A 25,635-nucleotide genomic window follows, 5' to 3' on the forward strand; every position below is an offset into this window, starting at 1 on the left:
TTTTTGTTCTTCCCCAGTTGAAACCGGGTTGAAACATGGAGGCTGCGGTGGAAATTATGAGCAGCATTTTCGACGGCGTTTTAGGTGCAAACACGGGCTGGTATCAGTGCTGAAGACCCATTTAAATAAACAGCTCAGATCCATAAAAAGAGCGAAATTTCAGAGGATATTGAGATGGATGACGGCGGCTTTCAACATGTTTAATACAAATACCATGACGGCCCGATATTGTGACAGCAACTGCACTGTTGTGAAGTCACGTTGCTGCTTTGACACTTTATTTACATTTGCTTCATTTGCACATGGATGTGACTAGTAAAGAGTAAAAATACAGACTTCACTTATCCCATGCAAATGCACCGCAAGAAACACAGATGTGGGGGGGGGATTTACAAATTACCAGACCAGGTAATACTAATCCCGTGCGAATAGGGCTTAAGACTAAATAAAAACTACAACTAAAACTGATTCATCACTTGTTAAACTCACTAACGCTAAATTGACGAAAATCAAACTAAAAGACTAAATAAAAACAAAAACGAATTAACATTTAAAACGATGATAATCTCGGTCTGCAGGCCTCTCTGTCTGATTGGCTGCTGACTGTGTGACTCCTCCCCCTCAGGTGTGCAGCGCGTGGATCGCCAGCGGCGTCGTCAGCGACCTGCGTGACCTGCGGCGCGTCCACCAGCTCCTGGCCTCCTCATTGGCCAAAGTCCAGCTGGGCCGCGACGCGTCCAGCCAGCTGTACAGCGAGGCCACGGATACCATGGAAACGCTCGCCGTGCTCAAGGCCTGGGCCGAGGTGGGTGGCGGCCATCTTGAATCTGCTGGTCTAATGTTTTCTAATGTAGAAATAACAGGAGGAAACAATGTAATATTTTTTTTTATTTATTTTACCTTTATTTTACCAGGCAAATTGCTTGAGATAAAAAAAAATCTCTTTTACAAGCATGGCCTGGCCAAGAAAGCAACAACACGATATACACACAAAGAAGGGAGAGAGAGAAAGAAAAGATGAATGACGTCCAGAGTTCTACAGTCCAGCGGTGATATGGGGGGAAGAGAAGAAGGAAGGGAGGGCTGTGTGGTACAAGGGGAGGCTGTACCAGGGGATCCTGAGAGAAGAGAGATTATGTTAAATCAAACAAGATAGAACAGAACAATGCACAACAATACACACTAAAAGAACGCTAATCCAGTGATGCTAAAATACTAAACAGTAAAACATTTACACACTCCATGATTTGCCATTAAAAAGCAGTAAAGTCTGGTTTTAAAATCAGAAAGGCTGATGAATGCCTGTAGTTTCAGTGTTTTTTTGGAGATTGTTCCAGCCAGAGGGAGCAGAGTACATGAATGATGCCCTCTTCCCAAACTCAGTACGAGTTCTGGGGACAGAGGCAGATAGAAAGTCCAGAGAGCGCAATCTGTATGATGGGTTTGATGTGAGAGTGAGGTAGGTGCAGAGGTATGAGGGAAGTAGTCCAATAATTGCTTTATAGGACGAATCTCCTTGTTGTTTACAACTACTTCCTGGTAGAAAACCAGCATGAGAACAATAGTGACGGACGAGAGTTTCATTATATTTATCTCATTTTTCATGTCACTATATCACCGTTTAGACTAATCTGATGTTTGTAAAGTTTATAAAACCAATGATTGGACAAACATTACTATTTCTGTGTGCACATTTTTGTAATTAGTCATGGTTATCAGAGATTAGCCGGGCTAACGGTTAGCTACCTGTTTAACTTTAATAACTCAGTGACTCAATAAACGCTCCATGAACAAATATTTTCTCCAGCGGATATCTGAGTTCCAACATGACTGAGCTAACTGGAGTAGTTTCATGTGGTGTCCCACAACGGGAGGGTTTTAACAGCTGACGTCCTGATGTTAGCTTAGCTACCGCTGTTAGCTTAGCTACCGCCGTTAGCTTAGCTACCGTTAGCTTAGCTACCGTTAGCTTAGCTACCGTTAGCTGTCCCTGTCAGCTGAGCCACTGATGCTTTCTAGACACTGTGATTCCCCCAAACTGAATAAATACAACACATAGCAACACAAAACACACACACAGAAATAGTAATGTCTCTTCAATCATTTCAGATTTGTCTAAACGGTGATAGGGCGTGAAAAATATGATATATAGCTAAACTCTTGTTCGTTACTATTGATCTCATTCACATTACAGCTGGTTTTCTACCAGGAAGTAGAATGTAAACAACAAGGAGATTCCGTCTATAACAGTGTAATAACATGTGTACAGGTGTACATCGTGGCGGTGCAGAGGAGCAGACAGGAGGAGACTGAACTGTCCGTCTCCTCCCCGACCAATGACGGCTCAGGCTCGGAGTCGGGAGGGGCGGGGCTTCTGAGGCTGGTCCAATCAGATCTGTCGACGCTGAGTCGCCTGTGGCTGGCGGCGCTGCAGGACCACGCGCTGCTGACGCTGCCGCACGAGTACGCAGCACAGCTCCCTGCTACAGGTGGGACAGCAGATCAATAACACCGATCAGTTATTAAAGGGATAGTTCACCCAAAATTCAAATTTCACTCATTATCTACTCACTCCTTCTATGTTGTTTTTTTTTCATTCTGTATATTAAATTTATGTTGAATGCTTGTCTTTTGGAGGACCACTTGACAAGCCCTTAGGGGTTTTTTTGGTTTCTCCGGCACATTTGCTTTATCTACTGTATACTTTGTATGTTTTGTTGTTGTTGTTGTTGTTCCACTTTTTAATATGCTGTTTTATATATCTTTTATGTGCTAATAAAATACAAATACAAATACCCTCATGTCGACTAAGGGCTGGGAGAAGTTTCAGTTGAAGTTTCAGGGTGAGAAGATAATGAGTGAAATTTGAATTTTGGGTGAACTATCCCTTTAATAACACTGCTCGTTCATCTCCCCCCCAGGAGGCTCCTTCTACACAGCAGAGACAGTGAACCAGGCTCGAGCTCATTACTCCTCCTCCTGGGCTCCTGTTCTCCACGCCACCTCCCTCTGGCTGCACAGCACAGGTCAGTGCTGCTCCTCCTCCTCCTCCTCTTCTTTCTTCTTCTCCTCCTCCTCCTCCTCACTGCTCCTCCTCCTCCTCCTCCTCCTCCTCCTCACTGCTCCTCCTCCTCCTCCTCCTCCTCCTCCTCCTCCTCCTCCTCCTCCTCCTCACTGCTCCTCTTCCTCCTCTCTCCTCCTCCTCCTCCTCCTCCTCCTCCTCACTGCTCCTCCTCCTCCTCCTCCTCCTCCTCCTCCTCCTCACTGCTCCTGCTCCTCCTCCTGTGCTGCAGGTTTTGTGATGTCAGACGACTCCCCGGCCAGTCTGTCCCGACCGGCCACGCCGACCTCGATGGGCCGCAGCGACGCTGTGGGCGGAGCCAAGAGTCCAGAGGACGTCAACATCGACAGACTGCACCTGATCCTGGGTGAGGACCGGGTCTGATCCCACCAGACCCCCCCCCCCCCAATGTTAAAGGATAATTACCGTTTTCTATCATAAAATCCGATCATTTCCTCCCCCAGATAACTTTGGTGTCATTCCAAGTGGTTGTGATGAAATGAGCTCCAGCCGAGAGGCGCGTATATCCGTATAATGGAGTCTACAGGGCAGCAGAATGCAGCCTCTAAATAACACATTATCTGCAGAGAAACTCCTTCATTTCACCAATATTTAGTTGTGATAGGCTAGTGCTATTCCCCTCTGAGTCCGGGGTTAGCTGTTATCAACATCCGGGGTCTGTAGGTTGACCTACTGACCTCTGACCTGGATGATGTCATCTCTGAGCGCCGCCCGGCTCACTCTGATAATAATCATTCTGCTTCGGCATTCGGGTCCATTTTTATCTCAACCAGCCGGAGCTTTAGTGAGTCCAGGTTGAGGAGAGGAAGCCTGTGGAAGCTGAACTTCATCCAGCTGCTCATTTTGTTCTGACAAGTCAGAAACACACAGAAACTAACCGTAGCATTAGCAGCACAGCTAACCCCGGACTCAGGGGGGAATAGCACTAGCCTATCACAACTAAATCTTGGTGAAATGAAGGAGTTTCTCTGCAGATAATGTGTTATTTAGAGGCTGCATTCTGCTGCCCTGTAGACTCCATTATACGGATATACGCGCCTCTCGGCTGGAGCTCATTTCATCACAACCACTTGGAATGACACCAAAGTTATCTGGGGGAGGAAATGATCGGATTTATGATAGAAGTAAGGTCCAGATTGTAAAAAACGCTAATTATCCTTTACCTGTGTGTCTCCTCCTCAGGGATCAGCGTGGAGTTCCTGTGTTCTCCTCCTCACTCCCAGGACCAGATGGAGAACATCACCTCCTGCCTCCGAGCGCTGCAGGCGCTGCTGGACGTGGCCTGGCCCCGCGCACGGATCGGCAACGACCAGGTGAGACCCGGTCCTGGTCCGGGTTAGAATCCAGACCAGAGACCAGAAATCTAGTCCTGATGGACAGAACCAGGTCTTGACCCGGTCGACAACATGTTAAAATGGAATGTCCATGTGGACTATTTGTGTGCAAAACTGGCACAACGCTTGCACTTCATCCGAAGACTGAGACTATTCGGGGTGAGCAGGAAAATCATGTCAACATCCTACGACACAGAGCTAGAAAGTCTGATCAGATACTGTATGGCAGCATGGTTCGGGTCTCTCTCTGTCCAGCTCAAAACTAGGACAGTAAAAATTGTTAATACTGCGATGAAAGTAATTGGTAAAAGTGACCCTCAAACACTGCAGACTATCTTTGAAAAGAAAGTACTACGACTGGCTCGGAGTGATGTCTGATCCAGAGTACGAGATGTTACCGTCGATCAGACGCTTAAGAGCTTGTTGCCCCAAAAGCAACCGTTATAAACTCTCCTTCCTCCCTAACTCTATAACAAACAGCCAGCTCACGCCAGCATCAACCTCAGGCTGGTGGCCTCCTAATTGACCTCTGGCTAAGCCCCGCCCCCTCCACTCACTCGGACAAACAGTCAACATTGGGTGACAGTTGCTATGGCAACAGCTGTCACAGTAGAGACATTTCACAGGAGACAATTGATGGTTTTTGGAGACAGAAAGATTAAATATCATCTGGAAGTCACCAAAACTTCACTTATCTTTACTGCTATGGCTGCCGTTTGCCATGAAACGCCGATAGCGACGGGCTAATGTCTGTTAGCCTGTCTATGGAGTTTTACATTATATGTTAGCATTAAGGTAGCGGGCTTTATGCTTAGTTGTGATACTGGCTAACATCTAAACATCTCTGACAATATGTTGCCTCAAATACGTTGTTGACTTAACTTAGAACAGATGTAGACATCCTTGTTAAGTTTATCCAGGTTTAGTTGGTGTTGTGGTCTACTGCATAACTTTATCCAGAGCAGACACTTCTCTCGGTTGAGATGTGGCTTGGGAAAGGGTTAAAAAAAAATCCCCCCCGTGGCCTCTCAGGATACCTAGTGTCAGAGTTGCATGTACCCCATGAACACCGTTTGACCATTTTAAACTTAAAATGTCAAGAAAAAACATAGAAAAACAGATGAAAACTGACTAACTGCAATGCATTTCAATGGACGTGGAAGCAGAGAATGTCCCAGTGTATGGGCTAGCTATGAGCACTGTGATTGGCTCATCGTGTTTGGGGGCGTGGCTTAGCCATAGGTCAATTGGAGGAAGCGTAGCTCGAGTTTTTACTCTTGCAAATTTCCTTGATCTTAGGATCTTTTATATTCCTTTATCTATTTTTTACCAAGTCAAGCTTCTGTCCTTTTTAATTTACACCTCTCTTTAGAACTGATAATGCCGACTGCTGTGGTTCTGATGCTGCAATGCTGCTTCGTCTGTACGTCTATGCCTGCATGTCTGTCACTGTACTTATGTCTATTGTTTGTAAGTCTGACACTGCTTATTGCTTGTTGCTGCTTATATGTCTTATTGTCTTGTTGCTACACGGTGCACTTTTGCCCAAGACAAATTTCCCCTTTTGGGGACAATAACGTTTATCTAATCTAATCTAATCCCCGGTCCCCCCCCCCCTCAGGCCCTGAGCGTGGAGCTGCTCTCCGTCCTCCACAGACTGCTGGTGACCCGGGAGGCGGCGCCGGTCCAGCTCGCCGTTCTGGATCTGCTGCAACAGATCGTGACGGCGGCTCAGGAGCACGTGAGGGAGAAACGCCACAGCGCCGAAGGTAAAGACAGGAAGTAACGAGGGTGTGTGTGTGTGTGTGTGTGTGTGAAGCAGCGTCCAAGCATGAAACAGTTTAAAATGAGGTACAAAGAGTCTATTTTTCAGAAGTTCAGGGATGAGGAAGATGTTGGGTAGCACCAAGTGTAATGAAGTTACTGCGCTTATTTATTTGTATCTTTTTATACTGGTCATTATCTTGTGTTGTTGTTTCTTTTCCTTTTGTATGTATGTGCGTGTGTTTGTGTATGTATCTGTATGTGGACATGTGTATGTTTGTATAATTAGTGTGTATAAGTAAATTATATTCATGATTTGGTAACATAAGATATGTTTAGACGAGGATCTTAGTTAGTCATATCTAAGGAGAGGGGGTGGGAGTTTCTAAGTTTTACTTCTTCTCACTCCTTTCGAATATGTATTCTATATCTCATGTTTAAATGTTTTGTCTTATTCTCTTTTTTAAATTATTTTATTTTCATATTCAAAATAAACACTTCAATCAATCAATCAGTTCAGTGGTTACCATGGTGACCAGGATTCATGTATATAAAACTTTATTGCTCCACAGTGGACGACGGCGCGGCGGAGAAGGAGACGCTGCCGGAGTTCGGCGAGGGGCGGGACACCGGCGGTCTGATTCCCGGGCGCTCGCTGGTGTTCGGAGCGCTGGAGCTGTGTCTCTGTGTCCTGGTCCGGAAGCTTCCACAGCTCAGCCCCAAACTGGCCGGGACCAGTCCCACAGGTACCGGGAGGGGGGGGGGCTGGGGCACGGGGTGAGATCTGGATCAGGATCAGGTCTCTGTGGTATTTGAATGTGTTGTAAATCATCCCCTACATCATGTAGACCAGGGGTGTCAAACATGAGGCCCGGGGGCCAAAACCGGCCCGCCAGAGGGTCCAATCCGGCCCGTGGGATGAATTTACCAGATGTAAAAATTACATAGAAGACAGAAGAGGCATTATGTTGTTGAAATTGCATGTATTACTCTCAAGAAATGTCAGGTTGGTCATAATATGTTTTGTAATAGGATGGTTCTTTAATGTAAACATCTTAATAATGCGCTTCTTTGCACTAAAACAAAGAGAAAAGTTTAGAGTTCTTGTTATTTATAGGATATTATGCTATTATTTTACCAGTCTGGCCCACTTGAGATCACATTGCACTTAATTTGGCCCCTGAACTAAAATGAGTTTGACACCTCTGATGTAGACAATGTAGGGAACGATGGGGGGGGGGATTCAGACTCTACACGGTCATTTTCTGGACGTGGTTGCGTCAGCTGATGCTCCAGGTGTTGCTGTGACGGAAATAGATGCACCGAGAATCATGTAAACAAACCGGACACATGAAAATAAAATAATAAAAACAGGATACTTGTGGGAACATTTGAGGATGTGATTCTGTGTGGTTGTGTTACTCGGACAATAAACTGTTGAAATATCGGAAGTTTGGTTTGGTCGACTACTGTTGTGTGTCCCGATCGTGAGCCGTTAGCGGCTCTGTGGCTATTAGCTTAGCTCGTTAGCTCGTATTTACTTCATATTCTACTACAGTTTCTTTATCAGATTGATTTAATGCTGCCTGTTGTTGTTGGGATGCTGCTGCCCAACTCCTGCTCCTCAGGCAAACGGAGCCAAGGCAAATACGTCTGAGGAGTTTATTGCTAAATAACCTAAAGAATCATAGCTAACATGCTAATTAGCTTGCTGCTCTTCTCTGGCAAAACACGACCACATTGCATTGTGGGATGAAATTAATTGTGGGGAATTCTAACAACACTACAAAATGGCGAACACACTATATAGTTGGTGCACTACATCCGTGATAGGAGGAGATTTACAACACAGCCGTAGACGTGAAACCTCTGATCTCCAGACTGTGGCAGCTACTTCCTGTTTGCTTCATCACATGACAACGACTTAAAGTCCCACTCCCGCGACGCTTTTTGGTCATTTTAAAACCAGCTCATTAGCAATGCACCTCTGGAGGGTGGGCGGAGACTGCTCTGCTCTGCACCCGCCCACCCACCTCCTCGCACCCCACCCCCCCCCTTGCTGACAGCTGGACATTGTACAATTACAGATTCAGCGCATTTAGTGTAAAACTCCACACTGGGATTTGATCTCAGACTGGAACATAGTCCTTGCTCACGGTGCAAGCTGCTCTACCAGGTGAACTATACCTGTTATACCTTGACAGCTACACCGAGCTGTCAAGCCTTTCACCTCTGAGCCAGATGCAGAGCGGGGCGGGAGCTTGTAGCACTAGTGTAGTAGTAGTATAGTAGTATAGTAGTGGTATAGTAGTAGTAGTAGTAGTAGTTGTAGGCAAGGCAAGGCAAGGCATCTTTATTTATATAGCGCATTTCATACCAAGGCAACTCAATGTGCTTTACATAAAGACAAAACATTAAAAAAGAAAAGAAGCATAAGACAGAATGAAAACAAACAAAACACTGAAAACAGAGTTAAAAGCAAGAGCAAATAAAAGTAAAATAAAATAAAATAGATAAAGTTTTAAGTTCTCAGCTATAAGCACGTGGAAAGAGAAATGTTTTTAACCTGGATTTAAAAGTGCTGACAGTTGGGGCTGATCTCAGGTCTGCTGGTAGTTTGTTCCAGTTGTTGCAGCATAGCAGCTAAATGCTGCTTCACCATGTCTGGTCTGAACTCTGAGCTCCACTATCTGACCTGAGTCACTAGATCTCAGAGCTCTGCTGGGTTTAGACTCTACTAACATGTCATTCATGTATTCTGGACCTAAACCATTCAGTGATTTGTAAACCAGGAGCAGAACTTTGAAATCTATTCTGTAGCCGACTGGGAGCCAGTGTAAGGTCTTAAGAACCGGGCTGATGTGATCTGATCTCTTTGTTCTGGTTAAAACTCGAGCTGCAGCGTTCTGAATGGTTGTAGTAGTAGTAGTAGTAGTATAGTATAGTGCCCTCCCCTGGAGCTGTGACACGTCAGCTCCAGTCTCCCTGAAACTGCCAGTTTGCGTCTGTCGTTGGTTCACAGCAGTTTGAAGGCAGAAAAACTCAGAAATGCAATTTTGCACTTCCTGTTCTGCTGCTATGTGCTCTAACACAAGAAAAATGCCACAGGAACATGTGAAAAGCTCAAAAAACACAATTTTCACGGGAGTGGGTCTTTAACACCAACTCTTTGTGGGTCTGTGTGTGTGTGTGTGTGTGTGTGTGTCAGGTGCTGGAGGCTCCGTGTGGAGTTTGACGGACAGCGACTGTCAGCTGGTGGCGTCGGCGCTGTGTGTCCTGTCTGAGCTGCCGTCCGTCTGCTCCCCTGAAGGTAGGCTACGAAGAAGAAGAAGCAGCAGCAGTCACAGTCACAGTGTTTCACTTCCTGTTTGTGAGTTGATATGTAAATGAGTAAACGGAGCTCTGTGATTGGTCGGTCCTCCTGCAGGCAGCGTGTCCATCCTCCCCACGGTCCTCTACCTGCTGCTGGGAGTCCTGAAGGAGCTGGTGCAGCAGCCCAGCACACACACAGGTAACACACACACAGGTAACACACACACACACACACACACACACACACACACACACACACTACAAAACCAAACAGGTTTAAAGGACAATTCCGGGCAAATTCAACTCAGGTCTAAAAGAAGGAATTTTCAGTTTAATTGCTCCTGTTTTGCGGTAGTTTCAGGGTTCCTACGCAAGTATGGAAAGTATGGAAAAGTATGGAATTTGATTTTATACATTTCAAGGTCTGGAAAAGTATGGAAAATGGAAATTATTGTATGGAAATATATTTATCTTAATACTTATCTGGGTTTGGTCTCATCTGAAGTTATCTGGGTTCATTATTTTTGTATGCGCTATTGTACCTATAGCTACAATCTCCTGGAAATTATTTGGTTACATAATGGCATACACATGCTCAGAATAATGAAAACAAATGATTAAATGCATGATTTTTTTATATAATGCACAACTATTTACTCATTTTTACAGAGAAGTCTGGAAATTAGGGTCTGGAAAAAGTATGGAATTTGGAAATTTCAAATGTGTAGGAGCCCTGAGTTCAGTTTGTTTTTGTCCTCCTTTAACATCTCGACCTCCAGGTGTCACCGCTGCTGCTGCCGCGGCCGCCGGCTCAGTGGGCGGGGCCGGTCAGGGCTCGGTGGGCGGGGCCGGTCAGGGCTCGGTGGGCGGGGCCGGCCAGGGCGTGGTGATGCAGGCGGCGCTCCAGGCTCTGAAGTCCGTCCTCACGTGTCCGATGAGTCGACAGGAGAAGAGTCGAGGAGCCTGGAAGCTGCTGCTCAGGTCGGCGCTGAACACACTGCTGGAGCTGTGGGAGCCAGGTACACACACACACACACACACACACACACACACACACACACACACACACACACACATTTTGTTTGGTGATACGTCATCGACTGAAAGGGTTAGTTCAACATTTTGTCAAATTGGCCCATTGCCATAACCTCTATAGTCATAGCAGTAGGTTCGTTACCTTTAATTGTTGGTGCAAGCTGTTTTTAGAACGGCGGAGCAGAGCCGTGAGCTGCTCAGAGCTACGCTACGGAGGCTCATTATGGGATTTCTTGGTTTCCCTCATCAAACTCATCAAATACACAATCCAACAACTCCACAACGCTCTGGTGGACAAGTTGTGAGCTGCACATTCACCACGCTATGAGATAATAACACAACGTTACCACACAGAGTTGTTTTAGAGGGAAATGCAGAGACTGCTTGATGAAAAACTGTCCCTGAAGGCAACATGCATCAGTGGTTTTGCATGAATTTCCCTCTACAACAACTCTGTGTGGTAACGTTGTGTTATTAGTGTGACTGCTGAAGCAGTCACACTATTGTTCTTCTGTTTGGCCATTTTCTTCCGCCTTTTTACGGTCTTCTTCTAGTCCTTCATACTTTGTGCTATTTCAACAATTCATATATCAAAACGTGCAGCTTTTTTTGAACTTTATCGGCATTACTTTTCTCTTTTTAACTATTTATACTTTTTCAAATATTTAACTTTTTCACAAAAAATCTCACATTCATCAAAGTCTCAACCTCTCTTCTTCACAACTCCACTGTAGTGTAGGGGTTAGGGTAACTGCTTGCCAACCCTAAGGTCACTGGTTCGAATCCAAGGGAAGAACTCTTGTTATGTTATGTTCAATTCTGCTCTCCTCCCCCGCCTTCAATTGGTTACAGGTGTTTGTTATCTCCTTGATTACTCATACCAGTTTGCAGCACATCATCACATTACAATGAATGACAACAGTTTTGAAAGCAGTGTGCTCTCTGTAGCCGAGTGGCAGAGTAAAGGTTTAGTGATCATATGGTCATGGGTTCGATTCCTGCCTCAGTCTTTTCACTTCATTGCTTGACTTTTGATTCCAATTATTCAGCTGTCATTGGACAGTCTTTGATTCCTCATAGTATAAAGCTCATTGTAACTCAGGTTCTCTGTGGCCATATGGTTAGTGCTCAGCCTGAAATTCACAGAAATTTTCATTCTAAGTCATTCAAGCTTGACTCTCAAGCTTTCTTGATGTTGACAGTGTGCAGATCATTAACAGACAACAGTCTCTGCAACTGTGTGTGCACCGTGGCCTAGAGGCAGAGTGGAAGTCTAATGACCATGAGGATGTGGGTTCGAGTCCGACCTTTGTCAAACATTTGTATGGTGATCACTGCTTGCACTATTTGCTAATTCTGCAACAGCGTTCAGTTGCTGTCAGCAGTCACACCATTTCCATTCTTGGAAATGCTTTTTCTAGTTATCTCATAGCGTGGTGAATGTGCAGCTCACAACTTGTCCACCAGAGCGTTGTGGAGTTGTTGGATTGTGTATTTGATGAGTTTGATGATGAGGGAAACCAAGAAATCCCATAATGAGCCTCCGTAGCGTAGCTCTGAGCAGCTCACGGCTCTGCTCCGCCGTTCTAAAAATAGCTTGCACCGACAATTAAAGGTAACGAACCTACTGCTATAGGGATTATGGCAATGGGCCAATTTGACTAAATGTTGAACTATCCCTTTAACACGTTTGTTTGGAGGGAATCTTTATTGTAAAGTGAGGATGTTTAGTAACCATAGCGATTAAATAACAGTGTATTTCCCTCCAGACGACTCCAGCTGTGCCGTCGACCACCTCAGCCTCCTCACGGCTCTCACCATCTTCCTGCTGTCGGCCGGTCCAGACGTCTGCTCGCCGCCGCCGCTGCACGAGCTCTGTCTGCAGCGCTTCAGCTCCAGCATGGAGGACAAGGACCCGCGGGTCGGTGCCACACACACACACACACACACACACACAGAGACACACAGACACACACACACAATAACAATTACAGGTCGGAAACTCGGGTATCATATCAGAGCTCCGACTTACCGACTTGACGTCACGACAACATCAAAACATGGCGGCCCTCGTCTTAAACGGTTAGAATTTAGACATTTGAAGTTATTTGTTGAAGTTTTAATGCATGTTTTAGTGTATTATTGCAGTACCCTATATGAAATACTTTGTAAAGTATGTCATGATATCAAAATTTCACTGCATTATAATGCCCCAGTACAATAATTATTTCATTATCCATAAGTCAACAACAAGAACATTTGGTCAAAAATAAAATACTGTAGCTTATCTGCCTTTCGGTGCTTATTTCCCCGATATGACATCGTATTTTCAACGTGAAAGTAACGTTATTAACAGTACATATTTGCCAAAAGACACACACGTACACTCATGCGTGCGCACACACACACACACACACACACACACACACACACACACACACACACACACACACACACACACCAGTTTACCGTTTTAACCGCCAGCTGCTGCAGGTGGGGGAACGGGGAGAGAGGCGGAGGGAGGCAGAGGACAGGAGAGAGCGGGCCAACGCTGTGGGTTCAGCAGACTCGTTATTCTCCGCTACTGATGATTGGTTGAAGCTGCACCGCTACACTGCTGCATCGTGTTGTCAGACATGAGTATTGTTACATTTCTAACAGCACTCACAGATGTCTGCAGCTTTTTGAGTAGTTTAATGAGGCGGAGCGTACCAGCGTATTTTGATGTCAAATTGCGTACCTGCTACGCAAAATGCGTACAGGTTGGCAGGTCTGTGAACGCAGCATAACTCACCCTAACCGGTGTGTGTGTGTGTGTGTGTGTGTCCTCCTCCAGGTGGTGAGTCGCTGCTACCAGCTGATGACCTCAGTGTTTCAGGCTCCGCCCCCCGTCTCCGTCCCGTACATCCAGGCCCTCGGCCCCCCGCTGGTTCGATTCCTGCAGGTACAGAACTGCAACACAACAAACACAGAGGCAACATGGTTCTGGAGGGAAAACTGAGAATCACTCACCTGTCACTCCTCCTCTCCTCCTCCTCCTTCTCTTCCTCTTCCTCCTTCTCCTCTAACCTCCTTCCTCCTCCACTCTCCTTGTCCCCCCTCCCCCCCCTCCTCTCCCTCCTCCTCAGAGGGCAGAGAGGAGTCGGCCTCAGACTCCTCAGGAGCTTCATGGAGTCCTGGACGGAGTCAGAGCTCTGGAGGTTCTGGTTCAGGCTGCAGACGAGACTCAGCGTGAGTAGAACGATGGATAGATAGATAGATAGATAGATAGATAGATAGATAGATAGATAGATAGATAGATAGATAGATAGATAGATAGATAGATAGAGTCCAGTAGAAACAAACCTCTCTCTCTCTCTCAGGTCCTCAGCTGGCGGCCATCTTCTTCCCTCTGCTCATCTCCTTCCTGCTGGATGAAAACGCTCTTGGCTCCGCCCCCGCGGCGTCCCGCTCCCTCCACGAGGCGGCGCTCAAGGACCTGATGCGTCTCGGCCCGCAGCACTCGGCCGTCTTCAGGTGTGTGTGTGTCATTGTGTGTCTGTGTGTTTCTTGTCTTGTCTCACTCCCGAGTCCATGACCAGCAGATAGACACCATCTTTTCAACTGTGCGTGCAGTAACCATGGAGATAGAGCCGTATCACCCGTAATTAGCTTAGCTCAAACACTGGAAGTGTATGGGTAGTGTTAGCCTGCCTCCTACCTGAAGTCGCTAATTAGCTTAGCTCAAACACTGGAAGTGTATGGGTAGTGTTAGCCTGCCTCCACCTAAAGTCGCTAATTAGCTTAGCTCAAACACTGGAAGTGTATGGGTAGTGTTAGCCTGCCTCCTACCTGAAGTCGCTAATTAGCTTAGCTCAAACACTGGAAGTGTATGGGTAGTGTTAGCCTGCCTCCACCTAAAGTCGCTAATTAGCTTAGCTCAAACACTGGAAGTGTATGGGTAGTGTTAGCCTGCCTCCACCTAAAGTCGCTAATTAGCTTAGCTCAAACACTGGAAGTGTATGGGTAGTGTTAGCCTGCCTCCACCTAAAGTCGCTAATTAGCTTAGCTCAAACACTGGAAGTGTATGGGTAGTGTTAGCCTGCCTCCTACCCAAGCTCTAAACTCTGTAAATATTTCACTTTATCCACATTTCAAACATGTTTAGGTGAGAAAGTAGCCGTTTAGATCAGCAGTGTGTCGTTAATTTGTCTAAATACCAGCTGTTTACACTTTTGTCGGGACGAATTCGGCGCTACTCAAGCTAGCCGTTGTGACCAACGCACTTCCGGTTACTTTCACAAAATAAAACACCCGTTGCCCTTTACATACAGAAAACCATGAGGATAGAATTTGTGCTTTTACTTTGAAACAGGAAGCTAACCTACCCTCGATGTAGCTAGCTTGAACCAAAATAAAGCGTCTTTGCTTGAACCCTCCGTTTTGACCGATCTCGTCCTGTTAGCGGCATTTGATCGCTCAATATGCCTTACCGGAGAGTTTTGTCAGCTCTGAGACGAAGATCGGCCCGCCGGTTTCCCTTTAGAGTTGCTGAAGAGTTTCTCTGATGACTTTAGGTGGAGGCAGGCTAACACTACCCATACACTTCCAGTGTTTGAGCTAAGCTAATTAGCGACTTTAGGTGGAGGCAGGCTAACACTACCTATACACTTCCAGCGTTTGAGTTAAGCTAATTAGCGACTTTAGGTAGGAGGCAGGCTAAAACACTACCCATACACTTCCAGTGTTTGAGCTAAGCTAATTAGCGACTTTAGGTGGAGGCAGGCTAACACTACCTATACACTTCCAGTGTTTGAGCTAAGCTAATTAGCGACTTTAGGTGGAGGCAGGCTAACACTACCTATACACTTCCAGTGTTTGAGCTAAGCTAATTAGAGACTTTAGGTGGAGGCAGGCTAACACTACCTATACACTTCCAGCGTTTGAGCTAAGCTAATTAGCGACTTTAGGTAGGAGGAAGGCTAAAACACTACCTATACACTTCCAGTGTTTGAGCTAAGCTAATTAGCGACTTTAGGTGGAGGCAGGCTAACACTACCCATACACTTCCAGTGTTTGAGCTAAGCTAATTACGGCGATACGGCTCTATCTCCCTTGTTGCTGCACGCACAGTGGAAAGGATGGTGTCTATCTGCTGGTCATGGACTCGGGAGTGAGGCAAGACACGGAAAAAAAAACAAAAAACGTTGAACTGTCCCTTTAACCGTGTGGCCCCGCCCCCTCAGGTCTCTCATCTCGTCGTCGCCTCACCTGAAGTCTCGCCTGGAAGCCGCCGTCAGAGGAAACCAGGAGAGTCTGACGGCTAAAGCCAACGCCTCGGCCCGCGGCGCCGCCAAGTCCTCGCCCAGCATCACGCTCAAGACCAACTTCCTGTGACGCCGCCGCTGCCATGACGACATGCCGACGACGACATCATCACTTCCTGTCTCACACACGCTTTAATCACCGACGTGTTTAATCTCGTTCACGGGGGAAACCGAACACGTCTGCTGGTCCTCGAACGCATCGTCTTCCTCCAAAACGAACCTTCAGATTAATCAATAACGTTTATAGCCGATCAGTTATTAATCAGAGTTATTGATCAGATAGAAAACAGCCTGAACCCGTTACCGCTGCACGTTGCGTTCAGGTGCAGTCGGACAGACCAGCGCTGATGAGTTTTACCTTTATGTATCAGATGAAGCTGAACCAGATCTAGATCCTCTTCCTCCTCCTCCCCCTCTCCTTTTACTCCTCCCTCTTCCTCTTCCTCCTTCCTCCTCCTCCTCCCCTCTCCTCCTCCTCCTCCTCTTCCTCCCCCTCTCCTCCTCCCCTCTCCTCTTCCTCCTATTCCTCCTCCTCCTCCTCCTCCTCCCCCTCTCCTTTTCTTCCTCCTCCTCCTCCTCCCCCTCTCCTTTTACTCCTCCCTCTTCCTCTTCCTCCTTCCTCCTCTCCTCCTCCTCCTCTTCCCCTCTCCTCCTCCTCCTCTTCCTCTTCCTCCTTCCTCCTCCTCCCCCTCTCCTTCTCTTCCTCCACCTATTCTTCCTCCTCCTCTTCCTCCTCCCCCTCCTCTCCTTTTACTCCTCCCTCCTCCTCCTCCTCCTCCCCCTCTCCTTCTCTTCCTCTTCCTATTCTTCCTCTTCCTCCCCCTCTCCTTTTACTCCACCCTCTTCCTCCTCCCCTCTCCTCCTCCTCCTCTTCCTCCCACTCTCCTTTTACTCCTCCCTCTTCCTCCTCCTCTTCTTCTTCCTCCCCCTCTCCTCCTCCCCCTCTCCTTCTCTTCCTCCTCCTCCCCCTCTCCTTTTACTCCTCCCTCTTCCTCCCCCTCTCCTCCTCCTCCTCCTCTTCTTCTTCCTCCCCCTCTTCTCCTCCCCCTCTCCTTCTCTTCCTCCTCCTCCCCCTCTCCTTTTACTCCTCCCTCTTCCTCCTCCTCCTCCTCTCCTTTTACTCCTCCCTCCTCCTCCTCCCCCTCTCCTTTTACTCCTCCCTCTTCCTCCTTCCTCCTCCTCCTCCTCTTCCTCCCCTCTCCTCCTCCTCCTCCCCCTCTCCTTCTCTTCCTCCTCCTGTTGGCCCAGAACTAGAATTAGATCCAGATTCTGGTCCAGATAAATCGACTTTTCACCCGATCAACGGTTTTACTGATTTTATCTCTTTTATTTTTTTAGTTCAGTTCAGTTTTTAGTTTTGAGAATCCAGAGAATGTGAAAACCAGAACCAGAGTTAATTCAGAAGATCAACAAGTTTATTAACAGAGAGAACGAAACGTGTGTTTTATTTTGAAGGGGTTGATCCATGAGAAGATGTAAAAAAAAAAGAAAAAGCCCCAGCTCAGTGTAGTTTTTCCATCTCTAACAACTGGTCGGTGTCAGCCAATCAGAAGAGAGGACGCTCTGACATCACAACGTATTATTATTATAGAGGTATTATAGAGTTTCTTATATAATAATCACACGTACATACACATCTACGGTATCTGCCTTTAGAGCGTCTGGAGCTTTAACACAAACCTGACGAACTCGTGACTTTAGGGAAGAAACTTTGAGATTTAGGTTGTTAAAAAAAAAAAAAAAAAGGGAATTACCGGTACAAACTTCTAATGAACTCAGATTAAATATAATTAATTAAAAACCAGTTCTGTAATTAACTGTTTCCAGACGAAGACCGGGTCCAGATCTGTATGAATGAAGACCAGAATCTGGAACAATCAGCTGCTCTAGTCTAGGCTTTTATTTTGAAGTAACTTTTAGAGGTACAATCTGAAGTTGGGAGTAGAATAATCTGCTTTTTTTTTTTTTTTCCTTGCGATATCGACATCAGATCCTGGTTTGAATCTGTTGTCTTGTACAGTAGCCTGTAAGGGACAGTTTAGCCTTCTTCAGCACTTTAGCCTAACAACACTACAGCGTGGCTCAGACAGACTTTTATTCTCTTAATGTGAACATTCATCCACATGTAACACGCCTCACATTCACCTGCAGCAATAATATTAATAATTATAATTATAATAATTATATTAACCAGGGGGAGTTTCAGTCTTCCAGCCTCAGCAGCTTCTCCCTGTTGAACTGAGTGAGTGAGTTACCAGATTGTTTTCTAACAGCAGCGACTGAATAAAAGATGTTTTTTCTTCTAATTCACGTCCCAGTGTCGTCAGTTTGTCTATATTTACATGTGTGAAGTTCTTAAAGGGATAGTAGCATTTTTTAAAAGTGGGGTTGTATGATCTCCAAATAGCCCCTAAGTACTTTAATTGCAGTAGAAGACTCTCTGCACTCCTCCCGTTAGCAACGCCAGCCCATAATAGCCCTGCCCAGAGATTTACAACATACATTGTTGTGAACAGACCCAAAGAAACGGCCTATTTTCACGGCCTAAAAGAGGTTTTACCTGAAAAAAAATACACAGTTCCATTGTTCACTATAATATAATTTTTTCCAGCCCTTCAAAGTGCAGGAAAAACACAGTTTTTATTTGGACCGAACCAACTGCTGATCGGCGGGCGCTAACCCTGGGCGGAGGGATACGTGAGTTGGTTAGGTCCAAATAAAAACTGTGTTTTTCCTGCACTTTGAAGGGCTGGAAAAAATTATATTATAGCGAACAATGGAACTGTGTATTTTTTTTCAGGTAAAACCTCTTTTAGGCCGTGAAAATAGGCCGTTTCTTTGGGTCTGTTCACAACACTGTATGTTGTAAATCTCTGGGCAGGGCTATTATGGGCTGGCGTTGCTAACGGGAGGAGTGCAGAGAGTCTTCTACTGCAATTAAAGTACTTAGAGGCTATTTGTAGATCATACAACCACACTTTAAAAAAATTATACTATCCCTTTAAGACATTATAAACAGTCTAATGAAACGTGAACATGAAGGTGTTCGGGGTTAGAAATGAGTCGTTTCACCTCCGATTGTTTGTGTTGTTCAGTTTCTGTGTTTGTGAATCTCTTTGGAAACTTTATCTGTGAACAGAGAAGCAGCTTTAAATGCTGCGTTCAAGTGCTGCTGGGAAAAAAACCCAGTAATCACATAAACAACACTTTAAACTTTCTTTTTTTTAAAATTTCTACCCTGTGTAAATAAAACACCTTATTAAAATCTACAGTATATGTAATTGGTAAAAAACAACAAGAAGAAGATTGATTATTTCAATAACAGCCAAGCAGACGTCATGTGTCATGTGTTCATTCCAGTAACAGTCACCAAACCTCCCACTGTGAATAAGTGCTGAATCATTGTGTCAAACCTTCACAACCTATAAATACACTCATTTATTTATACAGACTATAATTAAACTGAACACAGATATCTAACATGTCCTCTGTTGGTTTATCACGTGTGTTTTGTTAAATTTTAATAATTAATTTATAAGAAATGTCACATCTGCAGGTATAAATAATGACTTTATCTTTCATAACCTGGTTTTAATGGTCACATTTACAAACACAGCCGACCCCCCAATCTGACTGTTCATGTGAAAAGTCATTTATTTGCTAATTTAGTTAAAATGAATGTGACAGATTTCATGTTGGTGAGTTTATGGAAACAAATCAATCAAACCTATAATAAAATCACTTATTGTTGAAAAATTAATAATAAAGTGTTATAAATTAGTTTAATGTTTTATTTTTGACCCACATAACAGAGACTGGGACTACTTTTTCTCTTATTCATTTATACAAAATTTCACCTTCTGCAGGTATAAATAATGAGTTTATCTTTCATAACTTGGTTTTAATAGTCACATTTACAAACACAGCCGACACAGTCTGTCTGTGTTCATGTGAAAAGTCATTTATTTGACACTTTAACTTTACTTAAAACGACTTGTTAAGAGACACTTTTTCGACTATGGCAGTTTACAAAATGTTGACGTAGTTGTCAAAATTTACGTTTAAGGGGTGAGGAGGCAACCCGGATACACAAATACACATACTAAAGCAATGAAAAAGTGAGTTTTGCATAATAAGTCCCCTTTAAAATGAATGTGACAGATTTCATGTTGGTGAGTTTATGGAAACAAATCAAACCTATAAAATCATTTATTGTTGAAAAATTAATAATAATAAAGTGTTATTATAAATTAGTTTAATGTTTTATTTTTGACCCATATAACAGAGAATGGGACTACTTTTTCTCTTTTTTTAAGCGGCTCTGAACTTTTTTTTTTTTTTTTTCAAGGTGTGTCATATTTCCGAGCTGTGTTTTGGTCCATGAACGCAGCAGCAGCGTCGCTCGGCTTCTCTCCATTTCAGTCCGCTGAGCTCCGTGAATCGACTGTTCAGCGGCCGCTCCGACCTCTCTGCGCCGAGCAGAAGACATGATGGAAACGCCTTGATTTAACCCGCGACATCGGTGATAACTAACGGCTGCTAAGACCAAGACCTCCTCCAGCTGGACCCAGAACACCCACCTCTGTTGCTGCCGCTGATCGTGTCTCAGTGTCGGCCGCCGAGAAGAGAAGAACAAACGGGTGAGTAGTAGTAGAGAGAGCCGGGAGGCCGGTGCCTCTCGTGGCGGGGTGTCCGCCGTTGGGCCGCGGCCTCTCGGCTGCCCCAAAACTCGAGCTCCGCGGCTTAGCGTCTGGAGTCGAAGGCCGCGGCGGTAGTTTTGGACGTTAACGACACATTTAACCGAACAAACGGTCGTATGTTCCGGTGAAACGGGTTGATAGGAAGCGGTTAGGATAAACGGGAGCTGTGTGGGGGTTTTTTTTGTGGGAAAATGTGATTAAAAAAAAAAGTTAAAGTCGCGTTCGGGGGCAGGCAGAGCAGCTAGCACGGTGCTAACAGGCTAGCTAGCGCCTAGCTAACGGAGCTAACAGGCTAAAAGCGGAGCAAGCAGCGCTGCCTGCGGGGCTCGGACGGTGTCGTAATGTGTGTCTGAACCGAACAAAACACACAAACAACCGGAGAGGAGTTCCGTTAGGAGCCGCCGAGGCCCCGGGGCTGGTTGTCCGGTCCGGAGGAGTTCCCCCGGTAGTTGGGAGTGTTTTACCGGCCTGACAACAACAACACCACCGCAGCAGCAGCAGCTAACAACGTTAACATAACGGGCAGTGGCTGTGAGTGGAGGCCGGGGGATGGAGGCTCTGACCGGGGCTTAACGGGACCAACCGGCCGCGGCCTGGAGCCTCTTAGGTCGGTGTGAGTCTGATGATGAAACCGCTGCTGTTACATTAGGAGGGGGTGAGGGGGTGAGGGGGGGTCTGTGAGCCACTTTCTCACATTGTGTCTTAAGTTTGGACAAACAAACATACAAACCTCTGGTGCAATCATAGGCAAGGCGATTTTATATTAGTATAGCCCGTTATTACCACCAGCTTGTCTCAAAGAGCTTTAGTACATGTCATCACAACAACATCCTCTGTCCTTAGACCCTCACACCGACTGAGGAGAAACTCCATGGAAAACCCTTTTAACAGGGACAAAAATTGGAGATAGTATAGTAAAAAGGTAAGATGAATAATAAGATCAAGGTTGTGTATAATAACGACGCCCTTCCTTTCCACGGTGGGAAAGTGCACTGCCAGCCATCTGTTTGTGTCCACTAGTAATGTAATGTCCCCACATTCAATGCTTTAAGACATTTTATTTATGAATTTATGTGCAGACTCAGACTGTTTCGATCAAAAAATGGGATTATAACTGAGTGACACAACAAAATACACTTCCATGTTTTGGAAATACTAGTCTGAACAACTGCACCGCTTTTAGCTTGTGTGTGTGTGTGTGTGTGTGTGTGTGTGTGGACAGACTGAGGCTGTTCTGGAGCTTTCTATCACACCCCACTGTTTTCCTCCTGAAGGCAGCTTCTCCTCTTCCTCCTCATCGTCATCGTTCAGACAGTAACAGGTGTTCCAGAAGTCATCAGGGTCATCAACCGATGAGCAACCTGCTGACATCACAGGTGTCTCTTTGTTGTGTTGTTGTGTGTTGTTATAAACACACACAGACTGGCAGGTTCACTACACAACACAACACAACACAACGATGAGTTACTAGGAAAAACAAAACAATCCACAGATGATTGATGATGATTCATGATGTTTTCGTTGATGTCTGATAGAAAAAAGTGTGTTTTTTCTAGAGCTGCATCAGTTAATCGAACAATTAATCGATTATTCAATTAATCGTCAACTATCTTGATAATGTATTTTTTATTATTGTGATTATGCACAGTGAAAAACAAGGACCAAGAAGCAGCGTTGGGCAGATTATTCTGGAAAATGAATTCAAATTAGGCTGATTACTCCTTTAAAAAGTTACTGTTCTGGATGATTACTCCATTTCAGAAGTATCTAGTTACGTTACAAGTTACATTAGTGGTAACTCCATTTTAGAGCTGCAACAACTAATCGATTAGGCTAATCAAACAATAATCGATTATTAAATGAATCTTCAACTATTCTGATAATCTAATAATCAGTTTGAGTCGTTTTTAAAGAAAAAAAGCTCCAGATTCTCTGATTCCAGCTTCTTCAATGTGAATATTTCTGGTTTCTTTGTTCCTTTATGACAATAAACTGAGTCTCTCTTTGGTTTGTGGACAAAACAAGACATTTGAGGACGATGTCTGGTGGTTTGAGGAACACTGAACGATGTTTTTCAACATTTTATTGACCAAACGACTAATCGATTAATCGTTTAAATAATCGACAGGTTAATCGATAATGAAAATAATCGTTAGTTGCAGCTCTAGTTTCTTCTATCTTCAGAACAGACGATTAATCAATAAAACACTGATAATTCGATGGTGAAATACAGTGACAAGTTGGTTTTCTGTCAGTTTTTATTTCCCATTAATGAAGTTAATTAACCTGCTGATGTCATCAATACTAATAATAATCAATCAGATTATTATTATTATTATTATTATTATTATTATTCTGGGTCCAGTGTGGTGAGACGTGAGCAGCTCCGTCTCATAACAAACACAAGATTACGATCTAAAAATAAAATATTGAAATCTGATGATCGTCTGCGTCGTTGGGCGTCCGGAGCGACGAGCTTTTTAAAAATAGAGAGACCTGAGTTTTTCCCACAATGCATCTGGGGAGGAAACGGTCACGATGGGTCGGTCGGATTCTGTTGTTGTGTTGTGATGATGGTTTCACTGCTCAGAGGTTCAGTGTTGCTGGATGTCGTGTCGTTCAAACAGGACTGTGTGTGTTTAAGTGTGTTTTGTTGTCTGTGTGTGTGTTGTGTGTGTGTGTGTGTGTGTGTGTGTGCGTGTGTGTCGGGGGGTCAGGGCGACGCTCTCTGGCGCGTTGTGATGATTAATCTGTGGATAAGAGGATCTGTCTCGGCGCAGCCTGTTTATATCCAGGCTTCAAATTAGACCCTAATCAACTTAGCCCGGACCGCCAGACTCCCAGCATGCATTGCTGCTGCACAGCTGGATGCAGGGACACTTTCTGGACACCGTCCCAGTCCAAATCCCCGTCCAGGTTGCAGTCGCAGGTCGCTCTCCAGCTGCAATCACCCAGGAGTTATCCTGTACCCGGCACCAGTACAGTCTGTTTTAATAACAGGTTAATGTGTGAGAGTGTCCAGGAATTAGCCCCTGTGGTCCAGGATGTATTGACCGCCTGGTATTAATAAACGATTCTTTCTTACCCAGGAATTATCTAGTACCAAGATGAAGCTCCTTCAGCTGCCCAGGAATGATCCATCCCCTATTAAAGGGACAATGAGGAGTTTCTATTTGGTTATAAAAAGTCTCATATTAATGTGGATGAATCTCCGTTACCACTTGTTAATGGTCCATTTTAGATAAATCTATGGTTTTGTCTCTATGGTTATTTTGTTATTATTAGTGGTGGTGGAAATGCTGGGCGAGCCGACCAGCGTTTCTTTACTTTCGGTTTCGTGGCGAGTCATGAGAATAACGCCGCCGTATGAATCTCCGTTTATGGTGGGAACTACGACGGTATGTGATCGTCTTCCAACCTCTGACTTTAATTCTTGATGAATGAAAACATGAGTCTGTCTTGACCCGGTCAAAGAATTTCACGGTGCGGAGGCTCATAAATGTAGTGTGGAAACACTTCACTTTAACAAAACTCCTCGTTGTCCCTTTAAAAACATTATACTAACCCTGGAATTATCCACTGCCCACTATAAACGTAATATATTGACCCAGGAAATATCGATTCCCCATTAAAAACATTATATACTCACTCAGAAATTATCCATTGCCCATTAAAAATGTAATTTACCCATCCAGGAATTGTGAATCTGCTGTTTAAACTTTGCATTCGTCCAGGAATTATCCGGTGCCTTTCATAGAAACCATGTATAGATTAATATATAGAGTCTCTTCCAAGAATTATCCTGTACCCCACAGTAAAGGGTATAAAGTACAAGCTGCGTTTGTCCAGGAGTTACCCAGAGCCCAGTGTGAATGATTAACACTGAGTTTGTTGAGTCATGTCTCTCTCTCTCTCTGCAGGTGACCAGACTACATGTCCCAGAATCCTTTGTGAGAGTCCTCTCCTCTCTCTCTCCCTCCGTCCGGTTGGTTGGATGAGTCCCAAACAGCAACAGAACCGTGAGCAGTGATTGGGCGCTGAGCCAGAGCGGGTAGCCAACGGTGAGCCAGGTGAGCCGTGTGTCTGTGTGTCTGTCTGTGTGTGTCTGTGTGTGTCTGTGTGTGTCTGTGTGTCTTTCCCCAGGAACCAGGAATTAAACTTTAGTTCCGGGATAGAAAAGTTCCAGCAGGGTTCCCACGCGTCCTGGAAAACCTGGAAAATGGTTGACCAATTTTTCAGTCATGGAAAACACATGGAAATTGAGAAAAATAGTCAAATGTCCTGGAATGAATGAATGAATTTATATTTATTTACGTGTTGTGCACCAATTAAGGCGCCCAGCCTATCAGGGCTTATACAAGACACATTATCATCACAGGTCCCCAGACAGGACACCAAACAAAATACATCGTAAGCTCAGAACAAAAAAACCAAACCAAACAAACAAAAACCAACAATGGAGTTTCACACATAAACTAATTTTCATCTTTGTTCTTGTTTGAGCCAGGCACTCTTTTATGAAAGTAAGCTCTAGTAAAAGACCTCTTTTCCCCACTTTTTCCTGCCTTCTGAAGAACCATTCATTCTTTCAACTTTACCCCCTCATCATCAATCACAACCCACAACCCAAAACGACTCAGGTTTCACATTTTGCATTTTCTGAAACAAAAACTTCCTGTTCTGGCTTCGTCATATAACGGACAATGAAACACAAAATGCAGTTCATCCTCAATTACATTTAAATTACATAATGTGCATAGTCCTGCAAAAGCTTTGAGTTGTCCTGGAAAATGATTTATCACATCATGACAGCAGCTATACCAGAGCCCAGTTTGACTTTTTCAGAGCCCAACAAGGATTTCTTTCCCAATCAATGAGAAAACTATGGACATGGAGTTGCTGAGTGTTTCCATTGTTGGACCTGTTGTCTTCTCTGATGAAGGACAGACAGATAGAGACAGAGAACTGTTGTTTTTGCATTGTTCTATGATAAAATTGTCTTAATTTCTAAGCATGTAAGATATTATGTCATAGATAAGTTGGAGCCGTAGACTGCACATCTTTAAACCAGACTTCTGGGAGAGAGAATGAGAGAGGAATAA

The 25,635-nt window shown here is 44.7% G+C and overlaps 2 protein-coding genes across 4 annotated transcripts in view; both read left to right on the top strand.

The window, feature by feature from the left end:
• heatr5a (HEAT repeat containing 5a) overlaps nt 1-15,969 on the top strand; it is a 51,973-nt gene extending 36,004 nt beyond the window's left edge. For 2 of the 3 annotated variants that reach the window (XM_085767667.1, XM_085767668.1), the window contains 15 exons: nt 626-805; nt 2,270-2,489; nt 2,922-3,026; nt 3,294-3,428; nt 4,265-4,395; nt 6,038-6,185; nt 6,753-6,926; nt 9,389-9,490; nt 9,608-9,691; nt 10,272-10,511; nt 12,297-12,448; nt 13,364-13,471; nt 13,656-13,758; nt 13,890-14,043; nt 15,753-15,969. In XM_085767667.1, coding sequence (XP_085623793.1) covers nt 626-805; nt 2,270-2,489; nt 2,922-3,026; nt 3,294-3,428; nt 4,265-4,395; nt 6,038-6,185; nt 6,753-6,926; nt 9,389-9,490; nt 9,608-9,691; nt 10,272-10,511; nt 12,297-12,448; nt 13,364-13,471; nt 13,656-13,758; nt 13,890-14,043; nt 15,753-15,903 — 2,187 coding nt within the window. In that variant the 3' untranslated portion in view covers nt 15,904-15,969. The remainder of the gene's footprint in view (nt 1-625; nt 806-2,269; nt 2,490-2,921; nt 3,027-3,293; nt 3,429-4,264; nt 4,396-6,037; nt 6,186-6,752; nt 6,927-9,388; nt 9,491-9,607; nt 9,692-10,271; nt 10,512-12,296; nt 12,449-13,363; nt 13,472-13,655; nt 13,759-13,889; nt 14,044-15,752) is intronic. The other variant, XM_085767669.1, reaches the window with a different exon arrangement.
• Nucleotides 15,970-20,227: 4,258 nt separating this feature from the next.
• hectd1 (HECT domain containing 1) overlaps nt 20,228-25,635 on the top strand; it is a 72,861-nt gene continuing 67,453 nt past the window's right edge. Inside the window, exons 1-2 of the mRNA XM_085767934.1 lie at nt 20,228-20,473; nt 24,454-24,603. The gene's annotated coding sequence lies outside the window, so the exon portion shown is untranslated. The remainder of the gene's footprint in view (nt 20,474-24,453; nt 24,604-25,635) is intronic.

The sequence above is a fragment of the Trachurus japonicus genome, chromosome 22 (assembly GCF_045865225.1).
Source record: "Trachurus japonicus isolate A0001 chromosome 22, Traja_1.0".
Taxonomy (NCBI): Eukaryota; Metazoa; Chordata; class Actinopteri; order Carangiformes; family Carangidae; genus Trachurus; species Trachurus japonicus.